This window comes from Mauremys mutica, chromosome 16 (assembly GCF_020497125.1).
Source record: "Mauremys mutica isolate MM-2020 ecotype Southern chromosome 16, ASM2049712v1, whole genome shotgun sequence".
Classification (NCBI taxonomy): Eukaryota; Metazoa; Chordata; order Testudines; family Geoemydidae; genus Mauremys; species Mauremys mutica.
In genome coordinates, this window is record NC_059087.1 from 31,901,123 (window position 1) to 31,919,595 (window position 18,473).

At 45.1% G+C, this 18,473-nt stretch overlaps 1 protein-coding gene across 4 annotated transcripts in view; it reads right to left on the reverse strand.

Annotated features, from left to right (window-relative positions):
• ASCC2 (activating signal cointegrator 1 complex subunit 2) overlaps nt 1-18,473 on the reverse strand; it is a 40,174-nt gene that overhangs the window by 14,151 nt on the left and 7,550 nt on the right. For all 4 annotated transcript variants that reach the window (XM_044990322.1, XM_044990319.1, XM_044990320.1 and 1 more), the window contains exons 6-15: nt 16,306-16,373; nt 14,620-14,730; nt 13,010-13,122; nt 11,274-11,348; nt 9,612-9,719; nt 7,557-7,625; nt 6,728-6,802; nt 6,278-6,464; nt 3,235-3,449; nt 290-409 (exon numbers count right to left, since the gene is read on the reverse strand). In XM_044990322.1, coding sequence (XP_044846257.1) covers nt 290-409; nt 3,235-3,449; nt 6,278-6,464; nt 6,728-6,802; nt 7,557-7,625; nt 9,612-9,719; nt 11,274-11,348; nt 13,010-13,122; nt 14,620-14,730; nt 16,306-16,373 — 1,141 coding nt within the window. The remainder of the gene's footprint in view (nt 1-289; nt 410-3,234; nt 3,450-6,277; nt 6,465-6,727; nt 6,803-7,556; nt 7,626-9,611; nt 9,720-11,273; nt 11,349-13,009; nt 13,123-14,619; nt 14,731-16,305; nt 16,374-18,473) is intronic.

The following is an 18,473-nucleotide window of genomic DNA, read 5'->3' on the forward strand; positions in this document are numbered from 1 at the left end:
GATGTCAAAAGTGAGTCTGGCACAGTAGTGTCAAACAGTACAAGCTGAGAATGAGATCACAGCCCAAAAATTGGGACAATGATGTTTTCTTGTTAAAACCAACCAAATCTCTAGCCTTAGCTGCGTGTGGACAAGTGATCAGGAAAATAACTCTACCAGCTGGCCTCAGACATACAAATATACTCTCAGAGGACTGCAATGGGATTTTCTTAATGGAATTTATTGCTCTAAGTCCATGGACATTTATATCACCCTGTCCAAAAGAACTGATTGAAGCTGTGATACGCACCTCCTGCCTTTTTGTACCCGGGACATGTCCACTGAGTCCCTGCTGAATATATCAAACTCATCATCCTGGAAGATGTTGTATCGAGAAGTCAACAGAGAGGTTGGCTCTGTCTTCACCTGCCTGTTAGAAAGAAGACAGAACAGAAGCCACTGAGATAAAGCTAAGAAGGGCCACATTCTCTCAGTCAATGTGCATCATTCCATGATCTCTATTACTCCATCAATCCCTTAACTGTACACAGCAGCACAAAGTACAAAACTGAACAGCATCAGATTGCAATAGCTCCAGTCATTTTCTGTTTCACAGCCCCAGTTAACATCCAATATTATGGTGGTCTAGAACAGAGGTCTCAAACCATGTGGCTGATCTTCCTGGGGAGGCTCAAACCCATTTAGGAAAAAGCAAGGGGAGAAAATCCTTCTTTTAAGAATGGACAAAACTAGAATATTCAACACTGAAGCATGATTATGCTCAGCAGTGACTTGGTAAAGTCACCACTGTATGTATGTATTGGGCTACTCTCTGGAGGAAATCCCAATCATTTGTCAGGGATGGTTTCAGAAGGTAGATCTCCCTATGGTTCCTTATTCATTCTGTCTCAAATATTTCCAGATTACATTTGTTCAATTTACAAGTCAAAAGAGGATTATCTTTCAATTTATTATTTCTGGTGCTGTATACTCAGCCTGCAATCTGAAAAGAGTCAGCTGTGTTCTGTTTTAAGATCACCAGGAATCACAATTCTGCCTTTGCCGCTTAGCTGACAGTTTTGTTGATGATGCATGAAGCAAAACAGAATCCACTCAATGTCCCATAACTGTGTTAGCTCTGCAGTGCTAACAGAAATAAAAAGTAGTTTGTGCCAGCAAAATCAGCAGATCTGATTAAAAGAGAATAAAAAGCAGATTGTTATGTACAAAACCATTTTATATAGCCTCTGTTCGGATAAGATTGCATTTTTTTAAAGTGTATCACTGCTGAACAACATACCAGACACAGTCAGCTAATGCCTTTCTGGAGTATGACTGGGCATAGCATACCATTCACACCCTGAACCACAGTAGGAAACTGCTGCTGTAGTACATGCACATTCTACAGCTGCAAAGCAGCTAAAACCAAGCAGGTTCCATTGCTGATTATGATTCCTAAGCCCCCACATGCAACATACAGAAAGCAGCAGAGGCCAGGCAGCTCTGTGGACTCTGATAAAAGTGGATTTGAATTGTAATTTCTCATTTCTCCTTGGTTAAAATTCAATTACTGCACAGAGTACAATTCTAGTAACTTACAATTTAACTACTCTGCCCTGCAGGGTGAATTCCATTTGAATTAGGCCTGGTCTACACTACGATTTTAGGTCAAATTTAGCAGTGTTACCTCGATTTAAGCCTGGACCCATCCACACGACGAAGCCCTTTTTTTCCCGACTCAAAGGGCTCTTTAAATCAATTTCTTTACTCCACCTCCGATGAGGGGATTAGCGCTGAAATCGGCCTTGCTGGATCAAATTTAGGGTAATGCGGACGCAAGCCGACGGTATTGGCCTCTGGAAGCTATCCCAGAGTGCTCCATTGTGACCGCTCTGGACAGCGCTCTCAACTCAGATTCACTGGCCAGGTAGACAGGAAAAGGCCCGTGAACTTTTGAATTTCATTTCCTGTTTGGACAGCGTGGTGAGCTGATCAGCACAGGTGACCATGCAGAGCTCATCAGCGTGATGTGCACATTGCCGGGTCAATTTCTTGTTTTGATCCTCTCCATCTATCTTTTACATCTTAGGCTGGAAGCAGACAGTGCAGTACGACTGCTAGCCATCATCATCTCCTGGGTGCTCGGCAGAAGATGGGAACAACCTGGCTGAGTCGCTCCCATGTCTGCCCAGGCACCCCTGACCGACCTCACCGAGGACGGCTAAAAGAGCACCCAGGAGTACGACGACAATGGCTACCAATCGTAATGCACCGTCTGCTGCCAAAAGGCAATGAGCTGCTGTGGTGTAGCAATGCAGTCCCACATCTGCCAGCACCCAGGAGACGTATGGTGACAGTGAGCTGAGTGGACTCCATGCTTGCCGTGGTATGGTGTCTGCACAGGTAACCCAGGAAAAAAGGCGCGAAACGATTGTCTGCCGTTGCTTTCATGGAAGGAGAGGGGGGCCTGACGACACGTACCCAGAACCACCCGCGACGCTGTTTTTGCCCCCATCAGGCATTGGGATCTCAACCCAGAATTCCAATGGACAGCGGAGACTGCGGGAACTGTGCGATAGCTACCCACAGTGCAATGCTCCGGAAGTCGACGCTAGCCTCGGTTCTGTGGACGCAGTCCACCGACGTAATGCACTTAGAGCATTTTGTGTGGGGACACACACAATCGACTGTATAAAAACGATTTCTAAAAAACGACTTCTATAAATTTGACCTAATTTTGTAGTGTAAACATACCCTTAACTTCTTTGAAGATACTCCCTTCATGCAGGACTGGTGGGATTTTAATCATGAAGGACCATACCATTGCCATCTGCAGCAAATTAGTAACTTTTGCAGGTAATAGATTTGGGGCTTGTTGTATAAGAGTGGTGGCACTATTGCCCAGTACAGGGCTAAGCTGTTATCCTCCATGACGTGATTTTGACAGGTCTCATTTTAGTGTCCAATGGACAATCATTTGTGTCACTTTATAGCACATGACCCAGCCTCTGTTGTACAACAACTCAGACTGGAAAAAATCTCTGGCTTCTGCAGGGAAACAGGGGAAGAGGCAGGAGTGAGGCTTAGTGGCAGACAGAAATGGGCAGCTCCCACTGCAGCTACCTGCTGAGGGAAACACAAGCTCATTCAGTTTCCCAGGCACAGAGTGGTTAGTAACCATCATGCAGAACAGCCCCTTTAACAATCCACAACTGGAAATAAAACAGCATCAAACATAGTAAACCTCATCCCCACCTTGGCATTGTTCGCTCCAGTTTGGCCAGCGATGGCACCAGCCTGTCCTCCAGGACGTTGTTTATCACCTGCTCTGCACTGTAGCTGTGCTCCTCCAGGCACGCCAAGATGAAGCCCTCCCCTAGGTCAGGCAGCAGATCTCTCACTTGAGAGATCAAAGAATCCAACTCCACCCCCGAGACCTTGGCAGCGGGTGCTGCAGCTGCTCCAGCACACTACACATACCAAACACAAGGGGTTAATTACTGAAAAGAGATCACAATACAGAGCGGGCTTGTGTGTAGGGAAACCGGGGCAAAGATTTTAGGGTTATCAGAATAGAACCCAAATGGGGCACTAGGCAGAATCCATCAAGTACAGAATTAGGTATTCAGCTCTTTGAATCTGAGAGAGCTGGGATATTTTACAGCATCTTTTCCTCAAATAATACTTATCAGATATATCATAGAATCATAGAATATTAGAGTTGGAAGAGACCTCAGGAGGTATCTAGTCCAATCCCCTGCTCAAAGGAGGACCAACCCCAACTCATCCCAGCCAGGGCTTTGTCAAGCTGGGCCTTAAAAACCATTAAGGATGGAGATTCCTCCTCCTCCGTAGGGAACCCATTCCAGTGCTTCACCATCCGCCTAGTGAAATAGTGTTACTTAATATCCAACCTAGACCTCCCCCACAGCAACTTGATATCTGTGGATGAGGGGAAAGCAGTGGACATGTTATTCCTTGACTTTAGCAAAGTTTTGATACAGTCTCCCACAGTATTCTTGCCAGCAAGTTAAAGAAGTATCGGCTGGATGAATGGACTATAAGGTGGATAGAAAGCTGGCTAGATCATCGGGCTCAACAGGTAGTGATCAACGGCTCCATGTCTAGTTGGCAGCCGGTATCAAGCAGAGTGTCCCAAGGGTCGGTTTTGTTCAATATCTTCATTAATGATCTGGAGGATGGTGTGGACTGCACCCTCAGCAAATTTGCAGATGACACTAAACTGGGAGGAGTGGTAGATACGCTGGAGGGTAGGGATAGGATACAGAGTGACCTAGATAACTTAGAGGATTGGGCCAAAAGAATTCTGATGAGGTTCAACAAGGACAAGTGCAGAGTCCTGCACTTAGGATGCAAGAATCCCATGCACTGGTATAGACTAGGGACCGAGTGGCTAGGCAGCAGTTCTGGAAAAATTGGAAAGAGTCCAGTGGAGGGCAACAAAAATGATTAGGGGGCTGGAACACATGACTTATGAGGAGAGGCTGAGGGAACTGAGATTATTTAGTTTGCAGAAGAGAAGAATGAGGGGAGATTTGATAGCTGCTTTCGGCTACCTGAAAGGGGGTTCCAAAGAAGATGGATCTAGACTGTTCTCAGTGGTACCAGATGAGAGAACAAGAAGTAATAGTCTCAAGTAGCAGTGGGGGAGGTTTAGGTTGCATATTAGAAAAAACTTTTTCACTAGGAGGGTGGTGAAGCAGTGGAATGGGTTACCTAGGGAGGTGCTGGAATCTCCTTCCTTAGAGGTTTTTAAGGTCAGGCTTGCCAAAGCCCTGGCTGCAATGATTTAGTTGGGGATTGGTCCTGCTTTGAGCAGGGGGTTGGACTAGATGACCTCCTGAGGTCCCTTCCAACCCTGAGATTCTATGATTCTGATCATTGCTTCTTGTTCTGCCATCTGCCACCACTGAGAACTGCCTAGCTCCATCCTCTTTGGAATCCCGCTTCAGGTAGCTGAAGTCTGCTATCAAATCCCCCTTCACTCTTCTCTTCTGCAGACTAAATAATCCCAGTTCCCTCAGCCTCTCCTCATAAGTCATGTGCCCCAACCTCCTAATCATTTTCGTTGCCCTCCACTGGACTCTCTCCAATTTGTCCACATCCCTTCTGTAGTGAGGGGACCAAAACTGGACACAATACTCCAGGTGTGGCCTCAACAGTGCCGAATAGAGGGGAATAATCACTTCCCTTGATCTGCTGGCAATGCCCTTACTAATACAGCGCAATATGCCGTTGGCCTTCATGGCAACAAGGGCACACTGTTTACTCATATCCAGCTTCTCGTTCACTGTAACCTGCTGAAAATCAGGTCCTTTTCTGCAGAACTGCTGCCCAGCCACTCGGTCCCTAGTCTGTAGCAGTGCATGGGATTCTTCCTTCCTAAGTGCAGGACTCTGCACTTGTCCTTGTTGAACCTCATCATATTTCTTTTGGCCCAATCCTCTAATTTGTCTAGGTCACTCTAGACCCTATTCCTATCCTCCAGCGTATCTACCTCTCCCCCCAGCTTAGTGTCAACTGCAAACTTGCTGAGGGTGCAATTCATCCCCTCATCCAGATCATTAATAAAGATGTCAAACAAAACCGGCCCCAGAACCGACCCCGGGGGCACTCTGCTTGATATCGGCTGCCAATTAGACATGGAGCCATTGATCACTACCCGCTGAGCACGAGAACCTAGCCAGCTTTCTATCTACCTTATAGTCCATTCATCCAATCCATACTTGTTTAACTTGCTGGTAAGAATACTGTGGGAGATGGTATCAAAAGCTTTGCTCAAGTCAAGATATATCACATCCACCACCTTCCCCATATCCACAGAGCCAGTTCTCTCATCATGGAAGGCAATCAGGTTGGTCAGGCATGACTTGCCCATGGTGAATCCATGTTGACTGTTCCTGATCACCTTCTTCTCCTCAAAATGCTTTACAAACAAGTCAAGGGCTCAGATACATCAGTGGTGGGAGCCGTATGAGTACTAGGTGGGTTACATTGATAGGAAACCCAAGACAAAAGGAATTAACCCATCTGTCCAAGACCAGTGGCAGGGCCACAAATAGAACCCAGTTTGTCTCATTCCCAAGCTTATTCACCATGCTGCATTGAAAAGGTGGCAGCAATTCAGTTTTGACTGATCCATTTGGATTTGGAATACAGTCATTGCCTAAGACCCAAGGAAACAAACAAACTTTTCACCGCATCAAGGCACAATCAGTTAAGTGGAGATGGTGGAAAAGAACCGTTACCCTCCCTGTCCATGCAGCTCCATACTCACATCATACTCCAAGTTGTATGCATCATCAAGCCCTTCTGAGTCCTTAGCAGCATTTTCCACCACTGCTGAAGCTCCATCAGATACCATTGGTGGAGGTGGGCTTTTAACGACTGGTGTTTTTCTCCTCTCCACACCTTCCCAGGCACTTTCCACTGCTTGGAGGATATACGCTGTCCGGGTGTCATCCCTACAAGGCTGCATTAAGGGCATTTCTCTGTGCTCTAGTCCAGATTTGCCTGTTCAGACACCACAAGTGAGTAGTTATGTGCTCTTTGAGGACTCCAAATCTGTGCCTACACTAGGCTTTTTTCTAACAGCTTCCCTACCATTGCTGGCACTGGTGCAGTTTAATCAGAGGTAGCAAGTGTGAGAGTGCCAGTATAGACTGTCAACAGCCACTAGCTTTTTAAAAACACAGTGCAGTGTCCACCTGCTGAGAGAAAAGGATACAAGGCAGAGGATGCCTGCTGAAGCAGACTCACATCGTCTGCAACAGGAAACAGCTCATCATAGTCACAAAGAAACCTGAAAACACAAAAGCAAGTATATCAGTCAAACTGAGGAGTGAATGAACTGCAAAACTCCCTGATGCAATCCTTAATGTGCTGCTGTAACCTCATCAGCACGCAGTCATGAACCCCACGACCTTGCAGACACTTCATCTCACACCCAGAAACAAACTCCAGTGTCTATCGCCAGGCCTAGTTTTGTATTCCATCATAATCCAGTCAACCTCCCTACACTGCAACAGCCAATTATAACCCTCAACATGATGCTGTGACCCTCCAATGACCCAATGCCCAGCTAGAGAGGAGCAAGATTTTGTGATTAAAACACCTGACCTTAGGGAGTTAGGAAATCTGGGTTTGATTCCCAGCTCTGCCACTGACTCACTGTGTCTCCTTGGACAAGTCACTTAATCTTGTGGTTCGGTTTCCCCATCTGTAGACTGGGGATAAATAATTGTCTAACCTGACAAGGTCGCTGTGATGGTTAATTCATTAACATACATACAGCACTCTGAGAGCCTACAGCAAGAGGTGCTAAAGAAGTGCAAAGCATTATAACAATCTCCGGCACCACACAGCATCCTCTGCAACACTACAATAAAGCTTGTTATAATTCTCTCTCACAGAACGTTTCCTAACTAGACTGAAAGATTTCTAATTCCCACATGCATCAACGTCCCTTGTATACCAATGTCTTCCGCACTTTTAGTGCTGGAAACAGATATAGAAGGACAGTTATTCCTCCTTTGGGTCCCATTCTGTGGATTTACCTCCTCTCCTGAAGCACTGAGGTGAAGATCTGCAGAAACTCTTCAATAAAGGGCTGAATAGTCTCATAGCTGTAAGAGACAATGCCATGGAACAGTGAGAAATAGAATTCAGAGCTGTACTTTTGAGATCACCACTTTTTTCCTTCTGAACCTCCATGACCTGCCTTTCTAGCCATGTCTGTCACACGTGACGACCACATGTACATCACAGCAAATCCCACTTGTTCAACAGATTTCATTCCAGTGGGATTTTTTGAGACTTGTAGTTTTAAAAAGCAGCAAATCGTGAAACTGAACCAGACTTCACAAGCTGAACTTGGTCTTTAGGAAATAGGACTTTTGATAGGATTGAAACCATACTGGAAGGCAAGTGAGACTGCAGTGCGTGGCCCAAAAAGAAGTGAAAACAGAGTGGGGAGGGGAGGGCAGGGACTTATATTCCTAATTACATTGAGATTCCTGCAAGACTGGGTTCCTTCCGTATGAGGTTATAGCACAGAACCTCCCAGACAATGTGTGATCTCTCTTTTGCTCACTTGTGTGAGGGCATATTGCAAACAAAGACCACTTTATTGTACAGTCTCAACCTCCTCTTGGTCCCGCTGCACTGAGCATCCCCACACAAGTCAAACTGATGTGATGGCTGAGAGCCACCCCTTCACAGAACGCTCCTGCCAGTGTATTGATGCTGTACAGATACTCCTCTAGAAGCAGGATGTGTCAACTCCACAACAGCCCCAGCTCCTGACAGCCCAGACTACCCAGCTCTGTCATTTGCTGCTGTTGCTGCCATCTACCTAAGGCAGCGGTTCTCAAACTGTGGGTCAGGATCCCAAAGTGGGTCGCAACCCCATTTTAATGGAGTCGCCAGGGCTGGCTTAGACTTGCTGGGGCCCAGGGCCGAAGCCAAAGCCCAAGGACTTCAGCCCTGGGCAGCGAGACTCAGTCAGCAGCACTCAGGCGAGCTCAGGCTTCGGTCCCGCCTCCTGGGGTCATGTAGTAATTTTTATTGTCAGAAAGGGGTCATGGTGCAATGAAGTTTGAGAACCCCTGAATTCTAAGGTATTAATATGGCCCCCGACCATTACCACAGTATTGTATCTGAGCACTCATGATCTTCAATGCACCTATCATCTGAGGAAAGGCAGGACTATTATCCCTGTTCTACAGATGGGAACTGAGGCACAGAGAGGCTAAGTGACTTGCCCAGGGTCACACAGGGAACTGAACCCAGCTCCACCTCAACCACCGGAGCATCATCTCCTTGGACAGATTGTACTGATGATAATTTGGGGTCAGTATTCAAGTATCAGAGGAGCTGCAGTGACATCAACAGCTCAGTGCAGGCTGTCTACAAACATTTATTCCAACAGTGTAAAGGCAGCATGGTCCAATGGAAAGGGCACTGGCCTAGAAGTCCCAGGGTCTGGATCCTTCTCGTGACTCAGCACACATTGCCCTGAGTAAGTCACTTCACCTCAGTTTCCCCCTCTGTTAAATGGGGATACTCACCCCCCTTTGTACAGCACTTGGAGATCTAGGGATGAGGACCGTTACACACTAGCTTTTCACTGGGGTGAAAATGGAATAAGGGCAAAAGCATCCATATCTAGATTTAAAGACATTCTTTTCAATGAGCTACGACACAATGTGGATTTCTATGTATTTTAGGTGTTGCTGAAGTGCTTAGCCTCATGATATCTAAGCACTAGCCTAGAAGTCACAACATATCCCATAGCCAATATAAACATGTTCACTAGGACATGGCCTTATCCCGCTCTGGAGGGGTCAAAACAAAGCCCAATTTGTAAATGCTTTAGATCAGGGACAGTTTCATCCTACATCTTTGTCCAGCACCCAGCACAACAGGGCTCTGATCCAATGGGGCATTTGGGCACTACCCCAATATAAATCATAAATAATAATTTATCAGTAAGGCTGGAAATCTCAGGACTCTTCTCTTCAACACAGCAATTAAGCAATTGGGTTACTCCTAAAGACAGCACCCTACCAGTAGACCCTGCAGTCTCACCCACATAGAGAAAGTGCCTGTACCTGCTTTCTAAGATGGGCTGGAGGCAGATCTGGTTAATGAGAATATGAAAGATTTCCACCACCTTCTTCCTGGAATGAGAAAGCCTCCTCCACAAGTCAGCCAGTAAGCTTCAGAGAGAAAGAGAGAGCATGGAGTTAGTCTCAACGCAAGAAAAAAAACCCATCTCTGTGGCTTGGGCCTTGCTCACTTTAGAGGAGAATCTGTGTTAGCTGAGCCATTTTGAATGCTTAGGGCTTGTCTACATGAACAATTAGACCAGGGTGAGCTGGGGTGTGAATCTACCCCGCACTAGCCTGCCACACTCTAACTGATCTTGTGCACCCTGCTGACATGTGTTAACCGTCTGTAAGAGCACTTGGAGCTAGTCCTCTTTGAAAAAGGACTAGATCAAAGCGCTCTAATAAACTGTTAAAGACATCAGCAGGGTGCACAGACAGACTCCAGCAGGCCAATATGGAGTAGATTCACACTCCAACCCTAACCCTAAACCCTAACCCTAACCAAGGTTATTACATGGGGGTTGCGAGCTGTCTGCCTCCACCCCCAAACCCTGCTTCGCCTCCAGCATTTATAATAATGTTAATATAAAAAATGTGTTTTTAATTTATGGGGGGTAGGGGGTCATAGTCAGAGGCTTGTTGCGTGAAAGGGGTCACCAGTACAAAAGTTTGAGAACCTGGTCTAACTGTTCATGTAAACAAGCCCACAGTTGTTTCTGCTGCAAGGAGCAGACAGAACCATTTCACAGTCGGTTTGAATACATATTCTAAACAAAGTTGCTCTATAAACATTTTTTAAACACTGTTACCCTTGGTTCTCACTAGCTAAGTAAATGGTATTTAAACCACCTTAGGAAGAACTCTTGCTTTCAAACACACTGGGGAAAATCTATGAATGGAAGCATACTGGCTCTTTTACATGCTTGCCCTTTATTACAGGTTTAGAATGCACCTACTTCGGGATAGTGCACTATGCAGTGCCTCTCCCTAGCAAGTAGAAAAGGATTTATCATATATACTTGTTCATAAGCCGAATATTTTTGGTAAAAATGCGACGCATCAAAGAGCAGGGGTCGGCTTATAAACGGGTCTACACCAAAATGTGATGATTTTAAACTCTATGGAATCATTGAATTGAATATCTAATACATTGTCGTTTTGTTTACCTGGGCTCCATGCAGGGGCATGGAGCCCCTCAGCTCCCAGTGTCTGCAGTTTGCCGTTGGCTAGGAATGGCAAACCGTGGACACTGGGAGCTGAGGGGCTCCGTGCCTGTGAACACTCCAGGGAAACAAAACGTCCAGGCCTGCTAGCGGCTTACCCTAATGGGCAAGGAGCCAAAGTTTGCCAACCCCTGAAATATAGGGTCGGCTCATGAAAGGGTCACACAATTTTTCTTATTTTTACCTAACCATCTTGGGGGGTCGGCTTATAAACGAACGGACTAATGAACGAGTATATATGGTAATTAAAAATCCCACCAGGTGGGAAAGAGTCTTTTTTCAAGTCAGAAAAGCTTCTTCTTCAGGACTCTGGAGAAGAAGCCAAGAAAGGCAGAGAGAGACTAAGGGCATGGATGTGGAAGGGGAAAGAATGTTTTAATTTACTGTGGGGGTGGTTCTCTCTGAAAAGAATAGGCAAACCTTCTCTGCCACTTTTTACCTCTTATCCTCACATGTCCTTCTCTTAATTGCAGATTCCAGTTCAGGAATTGCAAGTTCATAAAATGAAGCCAGTCTGCAAAAACATGTAACAAAACAAGAACTGTCAATAGAGGTTTTTAAAAAGCTTCACTAAAAGACAAATCAAATGGGAATATTGATATATTCAGTCTCTCATCCTCACAGTTCCAGCTCTGACCCTTGTTTCATTATAGCTTATTCCCAGAAACATAAGTAAATAGACATGAGGCAAACAGCAGCTCCCTAAGGATCTGTTCAGCACTTACGCTACAGCTGCGGCCAAATGAGATGATTTCAGAGCATCCTGCTGCTGACTAGGCAAACAATCTGCACTACTCTAGAGCATCCTGCATACACATCTGCAGCCCATGAAGAGTTGACAGACTGATGCACCCAAACTGAACTCCTTTCTTACTGCTGTGAGATCTCCTCTTTCCAATACTGTAGAGCTCAGAGGAGCTAAACACAGAGACTTAGATTGATGACAGACGTGCTTGGTCCCATTTGCAGGGAGAGAGAACACATGCTCCTTTTGGTCTCGGGAAGGGAGGGAGTGAACAAAGGAGCCACTTTGGCCTAGTACCAGGTTCTGAGAGCCAGACAGCCCATACACACCATTTTTACCTAGAGACAAAGCATCATAGGATGCAGATATACTTGCCCACATCAAGAAACAACTGGGTTTGCTTCATGATTTTCTAGGGTTTTACAACTGATAGTTTATAGTTCTTTGTACAGAGGCTAAGACTGCAAAATGGTGTGCAGAGGATACACACACACTGCTCATAATTGGTCTCACATCAAGATGTCAACATGCCTCAAGGACACCAGTTTAACAACATAGCAGAAACCAGTTCATACGTCTAGGTCAGGAGACAGAAGATTAGCAAGAGTGACAAGAGGCTGATTTAGAAACCTTATAGATTCTCAGAAAGAGACACATGCAAATCAGTATTCACCTGCCATACCCCAAAGAACCAGTGATTAGTCCAGATTGACAGTGCATTAATAAAATGCAGCTGTCCCCTTAAAAGAGGGTAGGGCCATTTTAGTGTATTTCAGACAACAACAACAGAACTAAGAACAATTGCTTTTTCCCTTTGGGTTACCAAATACCATAGTGCAGCTGTTTGGCCAGTCTAAACATTCACCACAAATCCAATAATCTGACTACCGTCAATTGCATGACCACATACAATGGGGATACCCCTCCAGCAACCTACACCTCTTAAAGCTTAAAACCTCTTATCTTACCAAATGTAATAAGCCATATTTTTAAATCTACATCATCATTAATATCCACAATCAATGCAGTTGTGGCCAAAGTGACTGACTTAGTGTGTGGCTGCCCCCATCCTTGTTAAAGGGACAGCCTGCAGAGACCCAGTACACAGTGCGGCCTCCACCCAGATCAAGATGGCGCTAAAATCTTTATAGGACACACTGCAATATTACTGAGGAAGCGGCTGCAACCTGGTCCATTTTATGGAAATAAGGTACAATCCAGCCTCCTGGTAAATTGCCAAGGTAATCCTCAATTGGGGAAACTCTGGGCATCTCCTGTAGTGACCTGTTTTATTCACCAAAAGACTACTCTACCATCAGAATAAACTGAGCAGCCTATTCTTTTACTGATAAATGTCAAGGGAAAGGACAAAACAGCACACTCGGCATTTATACTCCGCAAAGCAGAGCTGCCAGGGACTAGACACGTACCTGTAACAGAAGTCATGTTTTTGAAAGGTCTGACAGGCCAGGGGAAAGACATCAAGAAAGGCCCAAAGGGTAGTGCAAGTGTCACACAAGTACAGCACGATATCCTTCAATGCCTAGTAGAGAAAGAACTATTCATTATCCAAAGAGAGGAAAAATCACATTGAGTTGTCCTGCAGCCTAGTATTCAGAGACTAGTGCTAACGCACTGAGTTCACGGAAAAGCTGCCCTTTTGAGGGTGGGAAAAGAGTCTACACTCATGGCACAAATAAGACAGTCCACAAATATTTAGGGCAACATCTATACTAGACCTTTCCTCCCTCAGAAGGCATAATGAAAGCATCTGACTACTTATGCTCATTAAAGTTTCCAAGGCACTTTTGTTAACTTAGGGGGGCCCTGGCCAAATCCCATTTTGCATAATGTCAATTTACCTCATTAAGTCCCTCTAGAAGTCCAGCTGGATACAATATTATTCCCCTTCTATCCCAAATGGTTGCACAGCATTAGTGTTTGCACTTAAAGAGCTGACATGGTCCATTTTCAGTGGCAGCCGAAGTGATTCCTCTATATCAGAGGTTCCCAAACTTCTTTGCTGTGCTCCCTGGGAGTCACATAGCAGGTCCCCACCTCACCCCCAACATCCACCCATCCGGAGCAGGAAGTGGCTGAGGGGAGCAGACAGCTCACACGCAGGTGGCAGCAGGAAATGGCTGGCTTCATCCCCAGAGGACACCATGGCAGCATGGTGAGGATCACACCAGGGCTCTTCACTCTCCCTTCCCCATGTCCACAGCCCCTCACTCCTGAAGGCATCGGAGGGTTTAAAAGCACATGGAGCTGTAGCCAGCCAGGGACATGGGCCATGTGGGCGGGGTAGCAGCGGGGACAGCACGCAGGGAGTCCCCAGCAGTCAGAGAGGGGAGGAAGTGGCTGCTACCAGGGCAAGTTAGCGTGGTGTGAGTCTGGGGTAAACCTGCACTCCTCCACCACCACCAGGATCCCCTGTGTGCTTTCCCTGCTGTTCCCCTCTCCCAGAGACTTAGCCAGCTGCAACCCCAAACCCACCTTGTGTCCCCGATAATCTCATCATGCCCCTACTGGGGAGTGCACCTCACAGTTTGAAAACTAATCCTATTTATGGTTTGTACAGTTAAAGTGCCTGGAGATTTACATTAGACTATAAACTCTTAATATGTGCTTGTACAGTACCTAGCACAATGGGGCCCTTCCCTGCACCACTGCTATACATGTAATAATTTTGAAGGAAGGGGCTATATAAATGCAAGATCAACATCATAAAGCTATTTTGCAGTTATTCAGTTATTGTTTTATTTCGTAATATGCCCTTTCACACTGCTTAGCAGGGGTTGGAAAGGAAAGCAGATAAAGGTCATAGCAGCATTTATGGGGGGAAAAGCAACCCAAAATGAATAGAAGAACAAAGAATACAGAACTCTGAGTCACATGATAAGCACTGAAACAATGACTAGGAACCATATGCTGAATGAGACCTAAGTATCTGGGAACTCAGTGCAGGGTTAACAGTCTGTGGTTGGCTTAGCAAAAAAAACGAGGTACACAGAGGGAAAGGTTACAGCAATAACTCCACCTGGAGAGGCATGGCACTAGGAGTCAGTTTGACTCTTTCTTCCAGTTTCTGGGGCGTGGCTGAGGCCCCGTGACATTGCAAGCCACACTCCTGCAGAACGTTGTTGAACACCTGGATCACAAAGAGCAAACTATTATTACATCAGACAGGCAAATACACCCAGGTGTGCTCTATCTTGTCAGTAAGACTGGCAGCTGAACTGAACAAAAGACATTGCTATTTACACACAGTGGAGAGCTGCCTAACCTGAAAGCAGGGACAAATTTACCTGTATCTTTCTCTCACAGCCTAGAACAGGGGTCGGCAACCTTTGGCACGTGTCCCATCAGGGAAATCCGCTGGCGGGCCAGGACAGTTTGCTTACCTGCAGCAACAGCAGGCTCAGCTGATCGCAGCTCCCACTGGCCACAGTTCGCCATTCCAGGCCAATGGGGGCTGCAGGAAGTGGCGTGGTCCGAGGGATGTGCTGGCCACTACTTCCCACAGCCCCTATTGGCCTGGAACGGCAAACCATGGCCCCTGAGAGCTGCAATCGGCTGAACCTGCAGATGCTGCAGGTAAGCAAACTGTCCTGGCCCGCCAGCGGATTTCCCTGATGGGACACGTGCCAAAGGTTGCCAATCCCTGGCCTAGAACTTAAGAAACAACTCTATTACAGTTGCATCTTTGGAGATTTGCCAACCTCCTCCCCCCACCAGAGCAGGCTATAAGATGAACAGAGGGACTACAGGCATTTTTTGAAGTTGAATACTTGGGTTTATACTGCTTTTCCTTATAATCACCAACTGTTTTTCTTTGGACTGATCTATGTGTGCATGCAAATATACTGATGCTCTTTCTGTGTCAATGTTAACTAACAAAACATCGAACACACAGTATGCAAAGCAGAGCTCTGTAAACCCAAAGTAATTGCTTCAAGACATACACCACATACAATGGGCAGAATCTTCACTGCCCTTCGAATAACTGTTTTGAATGGATAATCTGGCATCACAGAGCACTTCCACACGTCACCATCTCTCGCATGAGTGCTCCTGGACCGCTGAGTTTAGTACACCCAAAGCATGATGGAGATGGAGACACCGGACTCCAAAGAGAACAGAAAGCCATCCCAGCTGTCCTGGCAAAATGACTTTTTAAAAATTATTTGTTTGAGGACTAAAACACAAATTTTCCCATTGCAATGATGCCAAGGCATCTTGATACATATTCAAATTAAATATGAGCATAGCCCAGTCAGCTTGGGGAAATTCTTACTGCTCAGAGCAATGAAAGCTCAGAACATTGGACCTGGCTAATATATGTATAGGAGCAATTTATGTATCTTGGTTCCACATATATTTTCATTCTCTCCTGTGAGCTTACTGGGTGTTATCACTAGTGTAAATGTCTCAGTTTCTTGATTTGGGGAGTGGAAAATGGGCACTTCCTATATGAACTATCTAGCAAAGGAAGTCTCAAGGATTCACAGCAAGGAGAGTGTCATAAACAGGTAGGATGTAAGGGGGTTAGCTGTAAGTAACCACTGTAGATAAAAGCCATCTAACATAAGTTGGTATAATTAAGGGGATCAAATACAAAGAAACACAAACTCTCTGCCAGCTTGCAACTATGCCTCCTGGGACTGTGTCAGAGCCTCCCCTGGGGGCTCAGAAAACCACCCCAAGCCAGATAAAGAGGCAGTACCTGGAGGACTGTGGGCACTGTTTCATTCAAGTCACTGAAGTAACTGGATTGCTGAGTGAAGATGTTTTCTGAAAGGAGAGGAGGAAAAAATCCATTCCAGATTAACTCAAACGTCCACCCCAACAAGCAGCCTCACACCAAGCAACATCCTTATGTACGATTCACAGCATCTTCTCTAAAAATAAGACTTGTAACCACCCAGGGTGGAACTATTGACCTATACCCACCACAAGTACAGTGCTTGTTCCTATACAGCTGACCATCTCCTAACAGTTCAGTGCAGCTGGAGAACATAAAAAAGGCCTCACTGGATCAGACCAAAGGACCATCCAGCCCAGTATCCTGTCTTCCAACAGTGGCCAATGACAGGTGCTCCACAGGGAATAAACAGAACAGGTAAGCATCAAGTGATCCATCCCGTCACCCACTCCCAGCTTCTGGGAAACAAGAGGCTAGGGACATCATCCCTGCCCATCCTAACTCCATGAATGTATCTAGTTCTTTTTTGAACCCTGTTATAGTCTTGACCTTCACAACATCCTCTGGCAAAGAGTTCCACAGACTGACTGTCCATTGTGAGAAAAAATACCTCCTTTTGTTTGTTTGAAACATGCTGCCTATTAATTTTATTTGGTGACCTCAAGTTCTTGTGTTATGAAAAGGAGTAAATAACACTTCCTTATTTAATTTCTCCACACCAGTCATGATTTTATAGATCTCTATCATATTCCCCCTTAGTTGTCTCTTTTCCAAGCTGAAAAGTCCCAGTCTTATTAATCTCTCCTCAGATGGAAGCCATTCCATACTCCTAATGATTTTTGTTGCCCTTTTCTGAACCTTTCCCAATTCCAATACATCTTTTTGAGCTGGGGCGACCACATCTGCATGCAGTATTCAAGATGTGGGCGTACCATGGATTTATATAGAGGCAATATGATATTTTCTGTTTTATTTTCTATCCCTTTCTTAATTAGTCCCAATATTCTGTTCGCTTTTTTGACTGCCGCTGCACATTGAGTGGCTGTGTTCAGATAACTATCCACAGTGACTCCAAGATCTTTCTTGAGTGGTAACAGCTAATTTAGATCCCATCATTTTATAAGTGTAGTTGGGATTATGTTTTCCAATGTGCATTACTTTGCATTTATCAACATTGAATTTCATCTGCCATTTTGTTGCCATAGTCACCCAGTTTTGTGAGATCCTTTTGTAGCACTTCACAGTATGCCTGGGACTTAACTATCTTGAGTAGTTTTGTATCATCTGCAAATTTTGCCATCTCACTCTTTACTCCTTTTTCCAGATCATTTATGAATATGTTGAATAGGACTGGTCCCAGTACACATCCCTAGGGGACATCACTATTTACCTTTCTCCATTCTGAAAACTAGCCATTTATTTCTACCCTTTTTTTCCTATCTTTTAACCAGTTACCAATCCTTCAGAGGACCTTCCCTCTTATCCCATCACAGCTTACTTTGCTTAAGAGCCTTTGGAGGGCTGGTAATGAGAATGTTCATTAGAACACAGTGTCCAAGGTGCTAGATGATTCAAGCACTGCACTGTTGGTTGAGTAAGTAAATAATATCACTACATGCTCCTAGTTCCTTTATTTGACAGCTGTAGTTGAATTTTAATTGCTGATTCCATGTACGCCAGTAAATGTTCTGTAGAATATTTTTTAAAGGTAATGAGGCCCTATCTTAATAATATAAGACTAAGTATTGCTCTCATTATCTTTTCAAAATACTCTGCAGAATAGCAGAGTGCTGTAAAATCTTAACTGAATAGTGGAGAGACATTGATTGCCCTTTTTTCGTGAATTACCAGACACGCTGTGCAGATTACCATGGTTCCACCACAAGGACAAACCTCTTGAAGAGTTTACACAGGTGTGTGAGACCTATGAAACAGATTTCACGGAGAAGAATAAGAACTGAAAAATCTGATTTTTTGCATTTGCACACCTGAATTGCACATGCAGATACCATGATTGCATACACAAACATCCAGGTAGACATGTCACAGGACATCTGTGTGCACAATTACTGCTGTTGCACACGCAATCACAGTAGTAGCATGTACCATTTAGACTAGGTTTTTGAAACCTAGACTTAAAAAAAAATACATTTTGACAAGAGGAGAAAGATCAGCATTCACAAGTTAAA